The sequence below is a fragment of the Thalassophryne amazonica genome, chromosome 10, assembly GCF_902500255.1.
Source record: "Thalassophryne amazonica chromosome 10, fThaAma1.1, whole genome shotgun sequence".
NCBI lineage: Eukaryota > Metazoa > Chordata > Actinopteri > Batrachoidiformes > Batrachoididae > Thalassophryne > Thalassophryne amazonica.
The window spans coordinates 26,948,194-26,967,908 of record NC_047112.1 but is presented as its reverse complement, the minus strand read 5'-3'; the positions used below and the strand labels follow the sequence as shown (position 1 = coordinate 26,967,908).

The window sequence follows — 19,715 nt, the reverse complement described above, 5'->3', positions numbered from 1 at the left end:
ATAATCATAAATTATTTTAATTACTAATTCATTAATTACTAATCAATCAATTAATAATTAATCAAAGAATATTAATCATTGATTAATTACTAGCATCATTAATGTTGATAAATTACTAATCAATTAATTATTAATAATATTATTATTGTTATAAATTACAAATTAATTAAATTAACATGACATGATTGCAATGCGTCAAAGAAATCTGCAACTTCTTCTATTTCTTTGCATTTACGCAGAAAGGCGAGAAAATAAAAAAGAGCAAACAGGCTACTGCAACAAGTTGCATTTCAGTTGCCATGTTATCAAAAAGTGAAGACGGTAGTTTGACACCGGCAGTTTTTTTTTTCTCCTAAGGCGGAGGGGTGTCTCAATTCATAGGGCTAGAGGCATACTCCTTCACCTTACCCCTTGTTTTAAAGGGGTAGGCGTAGGGGTAGGGCCAAGGGGAAGGGGAAGGGGTACAAAAGAGAATTGAGACTGGGGGTTAGTCATATTTGGGTCAGTCTGGGTCAGTCGTTGGAGTCAGTTTGGGTAAATTGGCGCACCCGCTAGAACGCTGCGGAAGAGAGCTCTCTCAAACAGCCCCGCTTGGCAGTAAACAAGCAGAGAGCAAACAACAACAGTTGCAAGGATTCACAATGGCTCTTCTCCAGTATCGGAAAATGTGGAGGGTTGGATTGGTATTTTCCAATATGTGAATTACGTCGGTATTGGAACCCGATACCGATCCGGGATCAGTTACATTTCTTTGGCATAAGTGTTTTGCCACTTTTGACAGAGATATTGGTATCAGGGCTCGAAATAGTACGTACACGTGCTAATTTGTGCACGTATTATTTGAGCGGTGCATGTAATTTTATACTCCACTAGCACTGGTGCAAGTAACTTTATCCAAGTTTTATCAACTATAAGCACCAGTAGAATGAACTAATAAAGGAATAAATAATGAAAAAACAATTTCCAGTGTGTTGTCTTCATCTTCCCTGCATTTTATGACTCTCACACGAAGCAAGTTGCTGTGCTCTATTTGTTGTGTTCGTGCGCGCACATGTAAACAAAGAAAAGAAAAAAAATGGTTGCCTCTGCGGTTCCCTCTCTCCCTCCCCCTCAAACTCTGTCATCATTGTGTTATAAACCAGTCACTCTTTGTTTTATTATACATCTGTGTAGTTAATAAAATTATCTTCACGGACGATTAGTTCGTGCGCGCACGTGAAAAAAAAAAAAAAAAAAAAAACCTGGCTGCCGCTGCGGTTCCTTTATGGAAACCGGGAGAGGTCACTTAAAGTGATATTTTTTTCTAGCCATGATAATTTGTGCGCACGTTTTCCTTTAATTGAGCCCATGATTTAATAAAACATGCTCTCAAATTAATAAAACATGCGCACATTTTCCTTTTGTTCAAAATGAACTTCATAATATGACCTAAACTGTCATCCTCACGACGGGGAGACGCTTCGCCCTCAGCATCATTTTTAATGTGCTTAAACTCCAGATGATGCCATGCTGGGCAGCTGGAGTCCTCTGTATGTCCTTGTGCGCCCAAACCATGATGATATACCCTGACCAGATCCATTTCTAATGGGGAAATGTATTACACTGTCTCCTGGTTTGTTGGCTAATTGCCAACATTTATGTGTCAAGACAATATTGAGTGCACGTTTTACATATTGTGGCCACGTTTGAGTAGATTGTGTCCTCGTTTCACTCAAACGATGCTTAAAACGTGCGCACAATATCATAAAACGAGCGCACAATATAATAAAACGTGCGCACATTCTCTCCACAAAACATTTTGCGATGACACTTCCAGGGCTCCGTAGTTCCTCGCTCTCTCTCCCCCTCAAACTCTGTCATAACTGTGTTATAAACCAGTCACCATTTGTTTTATTATACATCTGTGTAGTTAATGAATAAAATAACCTTCACGGATGATTTGTTCGTGCATGCACGTGAAAAAACAAAAAACAAAAAAAAAACTGTCTGCCACTGCTGCTGCTCTCACCTCAAACTATCCCCAGAGAGGAAGAGTCTGACACATCAGAGGAGGAGTTTTAAGGTTGATATAAGACTGACTTTTGGTTGTGCAAGTAACTTTTTTTGGTGCAAGTAATTTTTTTTGTTACTTGCACCAGTGCAAGTAAGTTAAAAGAATGCATTTCGAACCCTGGGTATTGTAAATTTTTTACTCCTCAATATTGGTACTGGCAGCCAAAAATCCATATAGCGCTCTAGAATTAAGCCAATATAGCATTAAAATTGGGCAACTTGGTAAGACTTTTACTATACTGCATGCAGAGTTCCTCGGGCTCCGCCTTTTTGTAACAATAACCATTCACACTAACCAACAGTGCTACTTCTGGCAAGAAACCAGGCTTCACATTCTGTTCCTCTGTAATCCCCCACCATTGATTAGGCACGATAAAGAGCATTTACTCAGTCCTGATGTGTATGTTGCTTTAAGACCAAGCGAGCCTCCGCAACACAAGCAAAACAACACTGAGGAATTCAGCTCACAGCATGTAACCCTGTGCTGCTCCAAAGTGCACCAACATTATAAGGCATAAAATGCAGCAGTTACCTGGACTTAAACAGCCTTATTACATCTGTTTAGCAGTTTGTTATTCTTACTCATCCTTAGTAAACAGATATGGCTGCTAAACCTGACTTTGCCTGAAGCGATTAAGAACAAACAATGTTATTTCTGTGCTCCAAAACGAGCCATCTTCCAAGACGACATAGCACTCAAGCAACATGAATCCATACAGTAATATTTTAACATGTCAGCACTGTATAGTGTACGGTGGTTTAAGACTTTTATATAAGAGGAATGGAATCTTCCTGCACAGGTTATCAATCAATCAATCAATTTTTTTTTTATATAGCGCCAAATCACAACAAACAGTTGCCCCAAGGCGCTTTATATTGTAAGGCAAGGCCATACAATAATTATGTAAAACCCCAACGGTCAAAACGACCCCCTGTGAGCAAGCACTTGGCTACAGTGGGAAGGAAAAACTCCCTTTTAACAGGAAGAAACCTCCAGCAGAACAAGGCTCAGGGAGGGGCAGTCTTCTGCTGGGACTGGTTGGGGCTGAGGGAGAGAACCAGGAAAAAGACAGGCTGTGGAGGGGAGCAGAGATCGATCACTAATGATTAAATGCAGAGTGGTGCATACAGAGCAAAAAGAGAAAGAAACAGTGCATCATGGGAACCCCCCAGCAGTCTACGTCTATAGCAGCATAACTAAGGGATGGTTCAGGGTCACCTGATCCAGCCCTAACTATAAGCTTTAGCAAAAGGAAAGTTTTAAGCCTAATCTTAAAAGTAGAGAGGGTGTCTGTCTCCCTGATCTGAATTGGGAGCTGGTTCCACAGGAGAGGAGCCTGAAAGCTGAAGGCTCTGCCTCCCATTCTACTCTTACAAACCCTAGGAACTACAAGTAAGCCTGCAGTCTGAGAGTGAAGCGCTCTATTGGGGTGATATGGTACTACGAGGTCCCTAAGATAAGATGGGACCTGATTATTCAAAACCTTATAAGTAAGAAGAAGAATTTTAAATTCTATTCTAGAATTAACAGGAAGCCAATGAAGAGAGGCCAATATGGGTGAGATATGCTCTCTCCTTCTAGTCCCCGTCAGTACTCTAGCTGCAGCATTTTGAATTAACTGAAGGCTTTTTAGGGAACTTTTAGGACAACCTGATAATAATGAATTACAATAGTCCAGCCTAGAGGAAATAAATGCATGAATTAGTTTTTCAGCATCACTCTGAGACAAGACCTTTCTGATTTTAGAGATATTGCGTAAATGCAAAAAAGCAGTCCTACATATTTGTTTAATATGCGCTTTGAATGACATATCCTGATCAAAAATGACTCCAAGATTTCTCACAGTATTACTAGAGGTCAGGGTAATGCCATCCAGAGTAAGGATCTGGTTAGACACCATGTTTCTAAGATTTGTGGGGCCAAGTACAATAACTTCAGTTTTATCTGAGTTTAAAAGCAGGAAATTAGAGGTCATCCATGTCTTTATGTCTGTAAGACAATCCTGCAGTTTAGCTAATTGGTGTGTGTCCTCTGGCTTCATGGATAGATAAAGCTGGGTATCATCTGCGTAACAATGAAAATTTAAGCAATACCGTCTAATAATACTGCCTAAGGGAAGCATGTATAAAGTGAATAAAATTGGTCCTAGCACAGAACCTTGTGGAACTCCATAATTAACTTTAGTCTGTGAAGAAGATTCCCCATTTACATGAACAAATTGTAATCTATTAGACAAATATGATTCAAACCACCGCAGCGCAGTGCCTTTAATACCTATGGCATGCTCTAATCTCTGTAATAAAATTTTATGGTCAACAGTATCAAAAGCAGCACTGAGGTCTAACAGAACAAGCACAGAGATGAGTCCACTGTCCGAGGCCATAAGAAGATCATTTGTAACCTTCACTAATGCTGTTTCTGTACTATGATGAATTCTAAAACCTGACTGAAACTCTTCAAATAGACCATTCCTCTGCAGATGATCAGTTAGCTGTTTTACAACTACCCTTTCAAGAATTTTTGAGAGAAAAGGAAGGTTGGAGATTGGCCTATAATTAGCTAAGACAGCTGGGTCAAGTGATGGCTTTTTAAGTAATGGTTTAATTACTGCCACCTTAAAAGCCTGTGGTACATAGCCAACTAACAAAGATAGATTGATCATATTTAAGATCGAAGCATTAATAATGGTAGGGCTTCCTTGAGCAGCCTGGTAGGAATGGGGTCTAATAAACATGTTGATGGTTTGGATGAAGTAACTAATGAAAATAACTCAGACAGAACAATCGGAGAGAAAGAGTCTAACCAAATACCGGCATCACTGAAAGCAGCCAAAGATAACGATATGTCTTTGGGATGGTTATGAGTAATTTTTTCTCTAATAGTTAAAATTTTGTTAGCAAAGAAAGTCATGAAGTCATTACTAGTTAAAGTTAATGGAATACTCAGCTCAATAGAGCTCTGACTCTGTCAGCCTGGCTACAGTGCTGAAAAGAAACCTGGGGTTGTTCTTATTTTCTTCAATTAGTGATGAGGAGAAAGATGTCCTAGCTTTACGGAGGGCTTTTTTTATAGAGCAACAGACTCTTTTTCCAGGCTAAGTGAAGATCTTCTAAATTAGTGAGACGCCATTTCCTCTCCAACTTACAGGTTATCTGCTTTAAGCTGTGAGTTATACCACGGAGTCAGACACTTCTGATTTAAAGCTCTCTTTTTCAGAGGAGCTACAGCATCCAAAGTTGTCTTCAATGAGGATGTAAAACTATTGACGAGATACTCTATCTCCCTTACAGAGTTTAGGTAGCTACTCTGCACTGTGTTGGTATATGGCATTAGAGAACATAAAGAAGGAATCATATCCTTAAACCTAGTTACGGCGCTTTCTGAAAGACTTCTAGTGTAATGAAACTTATTCCCCACTGCTGGGTAGTCCATCAGAGTAAATGTAAATGTTATTAAGAAATGATCAGACAGAAGGGAGTTTTCAGGGAATACTGTTAAGTCTTCTATTTCCATACCATAAGTCAGAACAAGATCTAAGATATGATTAAAGTGGTGGGTGGACTCATTTACTTTTTGAGCAAAGCCAATAGAGTCTAATAATAGATTAAATGCAGTGTTGAGGCTGTCATTCTCAGCATCTGTGTGGATGTTAAAATCACCCACTATAATTATCTTATCTGAGCTAAGCACTAAGTCAGACAAAAGGTCTGAAAATTCACAGAGAAACTCACAGTAACGACCAGGTGGACGATAGATAATAACAAATAAAACTGGTTTTTGGGACTTCCAATTTGGATGGACAAGACTAAGAGACAAGCTTTCAAATGAATTAAAGCTCTGTCTGGGTTTTTGATTAATTAATAAGCTGGAATGGAAGATTGCTGCTAATCCTCCGCCCCGGCCCGTGCTACGAGCATTCTGACAGTTAGTGTGACTCGGGGGTGTTGACTCATTTAAACTAACATATTCATCCTGCTGTAACCAGGTTTCTGTTAGGCAGAATAAATCAATATGTTGATCAATTATTATATCATTTACCAACAGGGACTTAGAAGAGAGAGACCTAATGTTTAATAGACCACATTTAACTGTTTTAGTCTGTGGTGCAGTTGAAGGTGCTATATTATTTTTTCTTTTTGAATTTTTATGCTTAAATAGATTTTTGCTGGTTATTGGTGGTCTGGGAGCAGGCACCGTCTCTACGGGGATGGGGTAATGAGGGGATGGCAGGGGGAGAGAAGCTGCAGAGAGGTGTGTAAGACTACAACTCTGCTTCCTGGTCCCAACCCTGGATAGTCACGGTTTGGAGGATTTAAGAAAATTGGCCAGATTTCTAGAAATGAGAGCTGCTCCATCCAAAGTGGGATGGATGCCGTCTCTCCTAACAAGACCAGGTTTTCCCCAGAAGCTTTGCCAATTATCTATGAAGCCCACCTCATTTTTTGGACACCACTCAGACAGCCAGCAATTCAAGGAGAACATGCGGCTAAACATGTCACTCCCGGTCTGATTGGGGAGGGGCCCAGAGAAAACTACAGAGTCCGACATTGTTTTTGCAAAGTTACACACCGATTTAATGTTAATTTTAGTGACCTCCGATTGGCGTAACCGGGTGTCATTACTGCCGACGTGAATTACAATCTTACCAAATTTACGCTTAGCCTTAGCCAGCAGTTTCAAATTTCCTTCAATGTCGCCTGCTCTGGCCCCCGGAAGACAATTGACTATGGTTGCTGGTGTCGCCAACTTCACATTTCTCAAAACAGAGTCGCCAATAACCAGCGTTTGATCCTAGGCGGGTGTGTCGTCGAGTGGGGAAAAACAGTTAGAGATGTGAACGGGTTGGCGGTGTACACGGGGCTTCTGTTTAGGGCTACGCTTCCTCCTCACAGTCACCCAGTCGGCCTGCTTTCCCGGCTGCTCGGGATCTGCCAGGGGGGAACTAACGGCGGCTAAGCTACCTTGGTCCGCACCGACTACAGGGGCCTGGCTAGCTGTAGAATTTTCCACGGTGCGGAGCCGAGTCTCCAATTCGCCCAGCCTGGCCTCCAAAGCTACGAATAAGCTACACTTATTACAAGTACCGTTACTGCTAAAGGAGGCCGAGGAATAACTAAACATTTCACACCCAGAGCAGAAAAGTGCGGGAGAGACAGGAGAAGCCGCCATGCTAAATCGGCTAAGAGCTAGTAGCTACGCTAACCTAGCGGATTCCTAAAAACACGCAAAGTGAATAATGTGTAAATAATTTAGAGGTGATTCAGCAGAAGGAGTGCTTTAGTTAAGGCACGTAAAGATTACACTGGGAAACAAATCGTAATCTAGATAACTAGATCAATCTAACTGCGCAGATTAAACAGCTAACAGATACAGAAAAACACCACTGTGCTCCGGAACAGGAAGTGATACAATACCACAGTGAGAGCCAACCACCAGTAGAGGCAAGCAAGAGGATCAGACAAAGGGCACATTGAAACTTGCTGTGCTGTAACTGGCTGTGAACTTTCCCAAGGCTAAACACTTAACAGATAGCTTTGAGGCCAATTGCAGCGTCGTGCTCTGGGAATACAGAGCCTCTGTTTGGTGGCCGTTACATCTTTCATCCCCAGCTAACAGAGTTCCACCACAGATGTACCTGCAGAAGTTCATAACTTCGATGCACTGCAAGCACTATTTTAGAACAGTGATTAAATCATTTAGTCTCTGAAATTCGTGGAAAATACTACTGATACACTACTGTTTTCATAGAGTCAAAATGCCCCAAGGCTGAACAGTTTTGCAGTTCAGAACCTTGCTCAAAGACACTTTAATATTAGCAACAAAACAAGCCTGAACCAAGCAATCCTTCAGTTACTGGACAACATACAAAAAAGCCAATTACATAATCACAGACTTAACACAGAAGCCCTCAAGTAACTTGCATTGTCCAAGTAACTGTCCTTAAGGCAAAGCTATTCATTCAGTCAAAAGCAGTTCATGGAAAAAATTGGCCATGTTAAATTTAAGATTAATCTGATCATGACTGGCATAAAAAAATAAGCTTTTGTCTGATTCAAAAGCATTTAAAGCATGTGGTGTGTCAATCATAATTTAACGTTGCATAATTTTCAACAATCAAGACCGGTTTGTTTCCTTTTTCTTCAGAAGGTAATTAAAGGCAATCATGTTAACTTCTTGTCAGATCAGGCCATTAAACAGCTGATCACCTGAGCTCCACTTTGAGCTTTGTCTATTTGATAGTGTTACATCATACCTGTCTAACCTGTTAATGCAGGTGCTGCTAAAATTATATTTCCAGAATGGAAAGAAAATAAATTAACTGTACAACAGTAAGGAACAAATTCATTCAGGAAGGTTTTCCTCCTTGTAATAAACATCAGATTATCTCTTGCTTCTTACTGTCTATGGGTGTCTTTTACTGCTGGATTCAGCAGTAGTGGTGGATTGAAGTGGCTGTGGGGTCACTGGTCTACAATAAAATCCTATTATTATCACAGAATGTATGTGTGGTGATTAGCATTAAATTCAAATGATGTAAAAATCTCTTCATTAACAACTATATCAAGAGCCCTCAAACATTGTACATGAATTTTAAATTTGCTGTTTAATAAACAAAATTATCATATACCTATAAATGATATGCCAACGTGATTGGATAAAACACTAAAGAATAAATAGCAATACACCCTTTTCGCGGCCGGGTAATATTTTTCATACCACCCGAGTAATCAGCCAATCCGGGCAGCGGAGCGGCGCCACAACAGAGAGGCGCGGTCAGAGTAACTGTGAAATACTGGTCAGTCACTATTAATAATTTCTTATGTGTCCAACCTCGTAGGTTGATCGTTAAAATTAAATGAGTTTGTTCTAAAAGCCATCAAAATTATTTATAGGAAAAGGTTCTATTTTTTTTTCTACTAAGGTTTGAACTTTGAGTGTGAGAAAATGTTAATGCCTGTTTGAGAAAAGTGTATAAAGTGTGTAGTGAGGGTTTTTTTTTTTTTTTTACAGCCTTAAAACATCTATAATAATAGATTCGCAGATTTCGCCTATCATGGGTTATTTTTAGAATGTAACTCCCTTTCATGGCCTCGCAGTTTCGCAGATTTTTTTAGTGCAATTTTGCATGCTTCTTTTTTTTAACAGCGCATTGTGTTCTGCGTCCTTATCAGGCAGGCCGGTCGGCATCACCGCGATTGCTCCACTGCCTCCGATGCGCTTACTGAGTCTGCGGGCTCAGTAAGCGCCGCAGCAGGCCACTCACACCGCCCCCCTGTCTGCTGTGCTGAGCTGCATCCAACTCCAGCACCAGGTCCAGAGACTACGCTCGCTGTTTTGATGCGCAGCGCCCGCTGCATGGTCTCGGTAACCGCAGCCGCAGAGCTCCGTGGCCATGACTTGGATTCTTTGCGGGTCCCACATCTGTACCCCCGGAGGCAGTGAGCGAAGGGAGAGCACGTGCATTGTGTTCTGTGTGCATTTATCATTTATAGGTATATGATAAAATCATTATCAAGTTGTTTTACCAATGAATATGGCTTTATACACTAATATTCATTGGTGAACAACTTGATAACTGATATTATTACGTGGCTGCAACGCTACGCGCACTCTGATTGGCTGATTACCGGTCGGATATTTTCCCATATCCGGACCGGTTACCATGACCATCTGTCCGCAACGCATATTTTCATTACAAACCAGGAAGCTAAAAACAGGATTAGAAAAACAAAGTCGGACATGAACATGCTTCATAAATATCTAAACAGCATCTGAAAAAACACAAAGATTGAAAGCTTACCAGCTAACGACGTAATGGACCATTTGTTAGCTAGTTCTTCATGGAGGTGAACAGGTCTGACTATGAGCCGTCAGCAGCTTTCATATTCAGGCGATACTGCAAAAAGTTTGCATGTTTATATATAATAGCCATATAATAAAATTGACCTTGTTTACTCGGTATGTACAGGGATATTCAAACCTCTGTTTTTCGCACGGACTCCGTACTGACAACACCTCGGTCTGATATTTCCCCGTACAGACCTCGCGGTCGGTTAATAATCCTTCAATATCGCTGTGTCCTGAGGTTTATCAGATCCCATCACGCAAAGACAATGACCTCGTAGTAATGACTGTTAGTTCCTAGTACTTGTATGCAAATAATAGATGAATGCAATGGTGTGAATACTAGTGCAAGTTGAACAGTACATTCCATCTTTCAATGAATGACTACATTCTTTCCATTGCACAAATGGAAAACATTCATTATTTGTTTTATATAACACCTAAATAAATCTATGTCATTTGTTATTTCACCTTAAATTATGCAGGTGTTTCTTTTTGAAAGCAGCGGGGCAGAAGGCTCTATGTCCGCACAGCGGTTCACTCAGCCCGGCAGGCGAACCACCAACACACTGCTGAGCTCAGCGAGAGCCACTGAGGACCGAAGCAGAATGTGTGGAAGCACGTCTGTTTTCTTCAATGCAGTAGGGAAAAAAAATTTTTAAACCACAATAAGAACTTGTCCAATTCTTCTTCTGACAGTGCTTATATGGCTGTGAAACATGCCCCCGAGACTACTGCAAAAGTTTCTATTCTGTTTATGGCATACTGGATTTAGCTTCCACATCAGCCAAAGACATTCAAAGAAGCAAAATATATGGGACCAAAATGCATGATAAATGTAACCAAACTGCACTATTTTTCTGTATGATGGGTAATCAATGCCACATGATATATCCACCAATCAACTGACCAAGATCTATTCAGGTTTTTTTAAATAGCTGTTAGTTCAGGTTATATTATGTGCTTCATAGTTGTGGGTGACTGGCACCCAGTAACGCAAACAACACAAAAATAACTAAGAAACCACATGTATATAAGTATTCACAGCCGGTTTTTATATATATATTATATATATGAAGTTCAAAATTGAGCTCAGGTGCATCCTGTTTCCACTGAACATCCTTGAGATGTTTCTACAGCTTAGAGTCCATCTGGTGTAAATTCAGTTGACTGGGCATAATTTTGAAAGGCACACGCCTGTCTACATATAAGGTTCCACAGTTGACAGTGCAAGTCAGAGCACAAACCAAGCATGAAGTCAAAGGAACAGTCCGTAGAACTCAGACAGGACTGTCTGGACCAGGGGTATTCAACCCGTTCCAGAAAGTGCTGAGAGGGTGCAGGTTTTCTTGGCACCCACCCACTCCACCAAGTGACTTTACTGATCAACATCACTATGAGCAGACAGAATCAGTTAATTAGTGAATTCACCTGGTGGAGTGGGTGGTTGCAAAGAAAATCTGCACCCTCTTGGCCCTTTCTGGAACAAGCTGAATATCCCAGGTCTAGAAGCACAAATCTGGAGATGGGTACAGGAAACAATTCTGCTATTTTGAAGGTCCCAATGAGCACAGTGGCTTCCATCACCCGAAAATGGAAAAGTTCAGATCCCCCAGGACCCTTATTAGAATTGGCCATCTGTCTAAACTAGGGATGGGTATCGACAAAATTTTATCGATTTCTATACCATTATCGATTCCGCTTATTGATCTGATTTCTTACAGATTCCCTTATCGATACCTCTTGCGAATTTTTTGTGTACGAAAAGTAGGCTTTACAGGTTTTCTATGTCTGCGGGTCAAAGAGCTTTTTCTTATCGTGCACCTGCTCTGTGAAACGGTCTTCCTGCGACCGTGAGACAGTCAGAGTCCGTGGACATTTTTAAGTCAAGACTTAAAACCTATTTTTATTCTCTTTCTTATGAATAGTTTTTATTTTTTTTATCTGTTTTATTCTTTTACTTCTGTTTTTAATTATGTATTTAAATTTTTATTTATTTATTAATTTTTTTATGTTGAACTGTTCTGTGCCTTGAGATGGCTTTTGTTGTGATTTGGCGCTTTATAAGCTGATTAAATTGAAATTGAATTGAAAGTGAACAACATTTTATTGAGACATGAAATAAATAAATAAATGTGAAACTGGTTACTGGATCCTTAAACTCTGGACATAAATAGGAATAAACAAAATCTGTAGTTTTTGTCAAAAGCATTTCCTTTCAGACATTATTGGCATGAATGTCTTTCCATACATCTGAGCTGAGCTCTTGCAGCTGGCTGTGCTGCACATCAGGATGCAATTCATAAAGAATGCAGCACACCTCATTTTGGGATAAAAAATGCTTTAGTCGATTGTAGTTTCTTATCTGTATTACAACGTTTGTAAGAGGTGTCATTTTATTTAAAGCGCTGATTTGTTATTAATTCTGACCGGCGTCTGTCTCGGCAGAGAGCCGCGCAGCGTTTGGACCTGTGCCAACGGAATGGAGGATGATTCCAGTTTCTTGACTGCAACAAGACAAGAGTCCTAGTTTGTGACTTTAATCTGCACAAAAGTGACTCACGATATTTTAATGGCTTTGTGAGGGGTTAAGAAGCGGACTTGCCGCTTCTGAAAAGCAGTGAATCAAAGAACCAACAAGCTAGTGGATCGAAGCATTGCTTCACTGGTTCACGCTTCAAAGTGGAGTTGCGCTGCAGAAATGGTTGATTACAGACCTGCTGCAGGGTCTGTAATCAAAGTAGAGGAATGATCATTTTCCCGACAAACATCCTCAAAAACAATGGCCGCTCAGAAAGACAGATAAGGGAATCGTTAAGCACAAAGGCTATTGATATCGGTGGATCAAATAATTTCTTAACGATACTCAAAAAGAACCGGTTCTCGATACCCAACCCTAGTCTAAACTGTGTGATCGGGGGAAGAAGGGCCTTAGTCAGGGATGTGACCAAAAACCAGACAATCACTCTGTCAGGGCTCCAGCATTCATCTGTTGAGAAAGGAGAACCTACCAAAAAGGACAACCATCTCTGTACCAATTCACCAATCAGGTCTGTATGGTAGAATAGCCAGACAGAAGCCACTCCTTAGTAAAAGGCACATGGCAGCCCACCTGGAGTTTGCAAAAAGGCACCTGAAGGACTCTCAGACCTTGAGAAACAAAAATCTCTGGTCTGATGAGAAGAAGATTGAACTCTTTGGCGTGAATACCAGGTGACATGTTTGGAGGAAATGAGGCACCATCCCAGCAGTGAAGCATGCTGGTGGCAGCATCATGCTGTGGGGATGTTTTTCAGCAGCAGGAACTGAGAGATTAGTCAGGATTGAAGGACAGATGAATGCAGGAGAGACATCCTGGAAGAAAACCTGCTCCAGAGCGCTCTAGAACTCAGACTGGGACGACGGTTCATCTTTCAGGAGGACAATGACCCTAAGCACACAGCCAACATACCAAAGGAGTGGCTTCAGGACAACTCTATGAATGTCCTTAGGTGGCCCAGCCAGAGCCCAGACCTGAATCCAAATGGACATCTCTGGAGAGATCTGAAAATGGCTGTGCACCAACGCTCCCCATCCAACCTGATGGAGCTTGAGAGGTGCTGCAAAGAGGAATGAGCAAACTGCCGAAAGATAGATGCACCAAGCTTGTGGCATCATATTCAAGAAGACTCATGCCGCGTTCACACCAGGCGCAACGCGAGCGACAGCAGTGACAGGTTGCTATGTAATCCCTATGGAACGACGCGTTTTGGCGCCAAGTCACGCAGCGTGACGTGATGGACGCGAATGAAGCAACGTGAGTGAAGCGATTTTGAGCGACTGGCGTGTTTGTGGCGCGATATTGCGTCGTGTCACGTCACACTGCCCTCCTCCCCAAGTTGAAAAATCTGAACTTTTTCGTCTTGTCGCGCCGCGATGACCAATCAGGGACTGAATATGTAGTGAGGTGGAGATGTCTGGAGTTTGAATGAAGATGTGAACATGTCCTGTCTCTGGTAGCCAGCCTGCGAGCAGGACTTATGTCTCTTTTGTCCTTTATTTCACAATTATGACAGTTTTTGGAGCGAGCAGCAGCCCCACAGCAGCGGGAGCGGAGTTTCTTTCTCTTTTTATCTTATGTGCGCACGCGAGCGAATCGTCCGTGGAGATTATTTTACTTATTAACTACACAGATGTATAATAAAACAAATGGTGACTGGTTTCTAAACAATTATGACAGAGTTTTTTGGGGAACAGCGAGCAGCAGCCCCACAGCAAGCAGCAGAGTTTCTTTCTCTTCTTATGTTACATGCGCGTGCGAGCGAATCGTCTGTGGAAATTATTTTATTAATTAACTACACAGATGTATAATAAAGCAAATGGTCACTGGTTTCTAAACACAATTATAACAGTTTTTTGGGGAAGAGCGAGGAGCAGCCCCACAGCAAGCAGCGGAGTTTTTTTTTATTTATTTTTATTTTTTTTTATTGTTTACATGTGCGCGCATGAATGGGACAGAAGGTCCTCAAACTGGGTCCTGGAGAGGCGGAAGGACCACTGAAAGCGGCCGTCATCCAGACGCAGCTCCTGCAGCAAATAATGATACTCCCCGAATTGGGACTGTCTCATGATGTTTGTCAGCTTTCCACAACAACTCGCTCCGTGTGATCAAGGTCCGTCATGTTAACTTGACGGACAACCGGAGCCGGCGAGTGGAATGGAAGTTCCTCCTATTTGATGACGCACTGGGGCGAATTTTCGCAGCAAAAGCAGAGCGACACACCGGGCGATGGTGGCGCGTCCGCTGCCACGCGACCCCCGTGAATTTGTGGCGTCTGATCGCGCCCAGTGTGAATGCGGCATTAGGCTATAACTGCTGCCAAAGATGCATCAACAAAGTATTGAGCAAAGGTTGTGAATACTGATTAACATCACTTTGAGCAGATGGAATCCGTTAATCAGTGAAATCACCGGGTGGAATGGGTGGTTGCAAAGAAAACCTGCACCCTCTTAGCCCTTTCTGGAATCAGTGCAAGACCCCTCTGTTTTAGAGGATCCTCGGGTAGCGCCGGAATGACTTTGTATCAAATGAACCATTACTTTCAGAGAAGATGAGCAGCATCACTTGCATTAGGAGCGAATGTCTGCTTTGACATTTTGGCCATGTAGCGCATTTCTCTGTGCATGACTCAGCACACAGGCACTGGAGTGTTGAGGATGGCTGTAGCTGGATAAGGCCAAGGGAATGCCCACATTTCACCTGGTTGCAGCAGATAAATGCTTATTTCAGAGATGTGGGAATGGACCGATTGTCTGCCTGGGTGGTTGCCATCCTGGAAACTGAATTTCATTTACACACTTTGAAGAAAAAAAACAACAAAAAACAGGTATTACAAAGGTAACATACTGCAATGGGTGGCTTCTTATTTATCTGATAGGATGCAATGTGTTTAAGTTATTGATGTTTTTTCTGATAATATTAAGTGTACAATGAGCATGCCACAAGGTTCCGTTTTGGGCCCCCTATTTAGTCTCTATATTAATGATCTGCCACAGGTGTGTCAAGGCATGCATCTGCAAATGTATGCCGATGATAATGTTTTATACACACATGCAAAAACTACTGAACTAGCAACTAGGAAGCTGACAGCTGCTATGGAAAGGATCACAGAGTGGCTTGACCAGTCATATCTCAGCCTTAAAATAAGTAAGACAAAAGGAGTGTCCTTTCCTAAAACCAACAAGTTTGCGAGTGATGAAATTGTTATAAAAGCTGAGAGGATTGACACTGTGAGGAAGTTTAAATATCTTGGTGTGGTAATTGATTTAAATCTTAATTTTAAGTCACATGTGAAAAAATTACCAAACCCATCAGATATAACTGGATACATTTTACACATATTAGAGGCTGCATTTCAATGGATGCTGCAAAGACCTTCATGCATGCTATGATCCTTTTTCATTTGTCATATCGCACCACATGTTGGGGGCAGGCTGGAGAAACAACTATTAAACCCCTGGAATCTCTGTATAAACAAACCTTAAAAACGCTAGATAAAAACAAATCAATGCAATATCACCACTGCAGGATTCTAGAAAAGCTTCATCTGCTTAGTTTTGAGAATTATAAACTGTTTTCTAATTTGTGTCTTACATTTAAGATTTTAAATGGCTTGGCTCCTTCCCCATTACATCAATTTGTTAATATTCGTCCGGAACAGCATAAGATCTACCAGAATTCTGTCATACTACATTTGGTCAGTCAGCTTTCTCTGTGACAACATTAAAAACTCCCTGACAGCATTAAAAACTCTGATTCTATTGAAGCTTCAAGAACAAACTGAAAAATTTATTGAAAGACACTCAACTCTGTAACCACTGATTTTAGAAATATTATGTAAAATATGACTGTGAATGTGTTTGTGTGTATATGTCTGTGTGGGTGATTTACAGCTCTGCAGCTTTCAGCTCATGTTTTTGTGATGTTTTATTATTTATGCTTTAATTGTGACTTGCCAAGGGACTGCAGATGTAAATTAGCTTTAACCCTCTGGGGCCGACACCGTCGTATACGACAGCTAAGACCAAGCTTTACTAAATTATAAATAACTTTTTAATATGAGATAGAAACTTACTTTTTTTTTTTTGCTGAAAAGTTAACTCCGCAGACTTTCGAGCCAGCCATCGGCCATCTTTGTACTCCTGACAGAAGCTGTGTGATGACATGCGCGATGCGAGTGTCCAATCGGAATTGGTTCACCGTCACATGGTTTTCCAAAATCCAATCGTAGGGCAGATTCACCTCACGTGAAAAGCCAAAGATCGTTTTCAGGAGTGATATGTTACTGGCTGGCCCGTCTGAATAGCCCCCTGGGTGCTGCAATGAGTACATACTATTGGGCTCCAAATTCGCCCTGCGCCATTACGCACAGCAATCACTGAAAGCAGACGGAGAGCCTCTGATGACAATCTCGCGTGCTCAAACAAAGAGTGTGTAGCTATCAGGATTGCTCCACTAGTATGCACGTGAATGTTACTGAATAACTCTGTTACGTTTACCACGAAGACAAAAAACAAACAAACAAACAAACAAAAAAAATGCATAGACATTTTGGATATATTGTTCAAAATGTGCATTTGTGTTTATTGTTTGAACCTTTTTGTTGTACAGTCTTTCACACAAGACCTCAAATTACTTTTATAAAGTGTCAAAACAGTTGTTTATTATAGTTTGCTGTGTGTTTTGAATAAATGTGTGTGTAAAATTATTTTCCGGTTTCCTTTTTCCTTATTTTTGATTGTAAACCTTTATTACACTTATAAAACACAACAAAAACATATATTATGAAAGCACAGGTTGTCCTTAAAAAACAAGAGACATAAAACTTGATTGTGGGATGCAGGGAGAGCTGTTAACAGCAATAATAAAACATTTATGCCAGGCGAGTGAACTGTCCAAAAACTGCCCTCAGACCCCAGAGGGTTAAGATAACTCTGGTACAATGCATCAAATGGAAACATCCATGTTCTTTATTGTACATGGTGCCTTTACAGCATCTATTCCTGAAAGCAGTGTGTCATCAATGATAACGCACACACGTATCGCCCAACCATCACCAAATGGAGTGAGATTGACAATGACAGAACTAGGTCAATGGAGCATCTCCTCACCCTCACTGCTGCTGATGCTGAAAACAAAAACACTCCTCTTGACTAATCAACAAACACCAATAACAGGCAAAGTGCCAACACACCACAACAAAACTAAGAAAAGGCGCTGCTTTGGCCACGTGCACGCATAATAAATAAATAAATAAACAGCAGTCCACCAAAGTGCACAATAATACAGTACATCTTTTAAATCCATCCATCACCTTAAACAGATACAAAAGTCGATTAAAATTAAAGCTCCTACATGAGTATTTATAATGTTAATATATTGCTTGGTTTTGATTGATTTACATCTTTTACATATTATGAACTGATATAATTGTTTTGATTATTGTTGTCATTTTTGTTTTTGTTGGGAGAGGTCTTTGATAAGCCTTCGGCTTCTACTTGTCCCCTGCACATGTATCCTCACATTGTATTTTTATGTTATGTGTATGTATATGTGTATGCATGTATGTATGTTTACATATATACATGTATGAACATTTTTGTTTTTTTTTTTGTAATGTGTGACTTGATTGTGTGCTAAATAAATGAAATGAACATTCAGTGAATGGACCACTCGTGTCACAGCATAAAATAGAGTCCAAAGTGGGTGATGTGCACAAAAATAGTTCCGGGTGGTAAAACAGTCGTGGCGCACTGATTTGCGTGTGCTTTGACAGCTTGTGGATCCCTCCGCCGCCCCTCTCTTACGTAACTGCAGCCGCCGCTCACCGGCGAAATAAAGGAACCGCAGCTGCAACAACGTTAACTTCACAAACGCTCACAAAAGCCTCAGTTTGTTCACCAAAGCACACACGTTATTGTGTCGCTAACCACATTGAAACAGCTTCCTGTAAGCTTCCATTTTTATTTCACTTGCGCGTGCACACAGGTGACGCACTTCTAACCGAAACATACACACGCGATAAAGTTGCGAGACATGCGCGATTATGCGGAATAAATAGTGTTTTTTTAGTGATAACATTCACAAACTCACCCCTCATGTCGGTGGTTGAAGTCTAGCCAACTCTTCCAGTCATAAAACTCCGGACAAGAACTAAAAGCGCGGCGCACTTGTTCGCCCCGAAACGGAGCAGCAGGAAACTGTCAAAACAAATCTTCATATGGATTGTTTTTTTTTGTTGTTTTTTTTTAGCCGTCCTTTTCCAAGCAAATAAATAAAATACGACTATTAAAAGCTGTGTACTTTCTGTGAGTGTCGCGCGGTCGTCACAAAGCAGCAGCTCGCACTCCTCTCGCACGCTGGGTGTCTCGCGCGTGGACTACACATGATCGTCACCCCTCCTCGTGCACCGGGAGCTGACGCGCGCGAGCGAGAGGCGGCGCGCTTTTAAGGAGGCTTTCGCGTGCGTGGGAAAGAGTGGCAGTGTGTCAGACTACACAACATTCACCCAGCGTGGGAACACACCGTCCGACCCACCCACTTGATTTTTACTACTTTGCATGCTGTGCAAGAATTCCAGAAGTACGCAAATGGCCGCTGCATGGATCCAGAAGAATTGTTTAAAGTTGTCCAGACTTTTTATGCATTTCAGAGAAATTATATCACAATCATAAGCATTTTCCCAACACCAACTCTAAACCATTTGAGATTTGCTTGTTGGGCACCTGCCACATCTGTTTGGAACCAAATCCAGAAGCATGCAGAACCCTTTTAGAAGTGGTGGTCAATTGTGGGAGAACCTCTTCTGAGTTAATGCATCTTCTCATACTGCATTGATCATGTATGTGTTGATGGTTATGAAGACTGTCCAACACAGAGAGGACGTTCCTGCATGATAATAAACAACACGCAGAGCACTACTGGATTACACAGTAATAGAAATTTGGGGTCTCTGACTAAATTGAGCCCACAATCTCATCTCTAGGTTTGTTGGTTACTGAGATTTGAGTAGTGGGTATATTTTGTTTTTAGTCTTAACCACTAGACCATCAGCCCACTAGACTTTCCCTATGGTAAAGTGTTGGGCTTCAGACCAGAGGATCCTCGGTAGAGGTGGGCGATACTGGGAAGTTTGGTATTGATCCAGTGGGCGATACTGGGAAGTTTGGTATTGATCCGATACCAAGTAAATACAGGCCCGGTATCACTGATATCGATACTGATACTTTTTCATATTTAAGCTTCATAGATCCAAAGGATCCAAAAGACCTAGGACAG

General features: G+C 41.2%; 1 protein-coding gene across 2 annotated transcripts in view; it reads right to left on the bottom strand.

Moving 5' to 3' along the window:
- rorca (RAR-related orphan receptor C a) overlaps positions 1-18,829 on the bottom strand; it is a 44,366-nt gene extending 25,537 nt beyond the window's left edge. The window contains exons 1-2 of one of the 2 annotated variants that reach the window (XM_034179615.1): positions 17,555-17,570; positions 396-403 (exon numbers count right to left, since the gene is read on the bottom strand). Coding sequence is in view for 1 of the 2 variants with exons in the window: in XM_034179614.1 (XP_034035505.1) it covers positions 18,531-18,537 (7 nt within the window). In the remaining variant the exon portion in view is untranslated. Of the gene's footprint in view, positions 1-395; positions 404-17,554; positions 17,571-18,530 lie in introns of those variants that run through there. The other variant, XM_034179614.1, reaches the window with a different exon arrangement.
- Between the last annotated feature and the right edge of the window lie 886 nt (positions 18,830-19,715).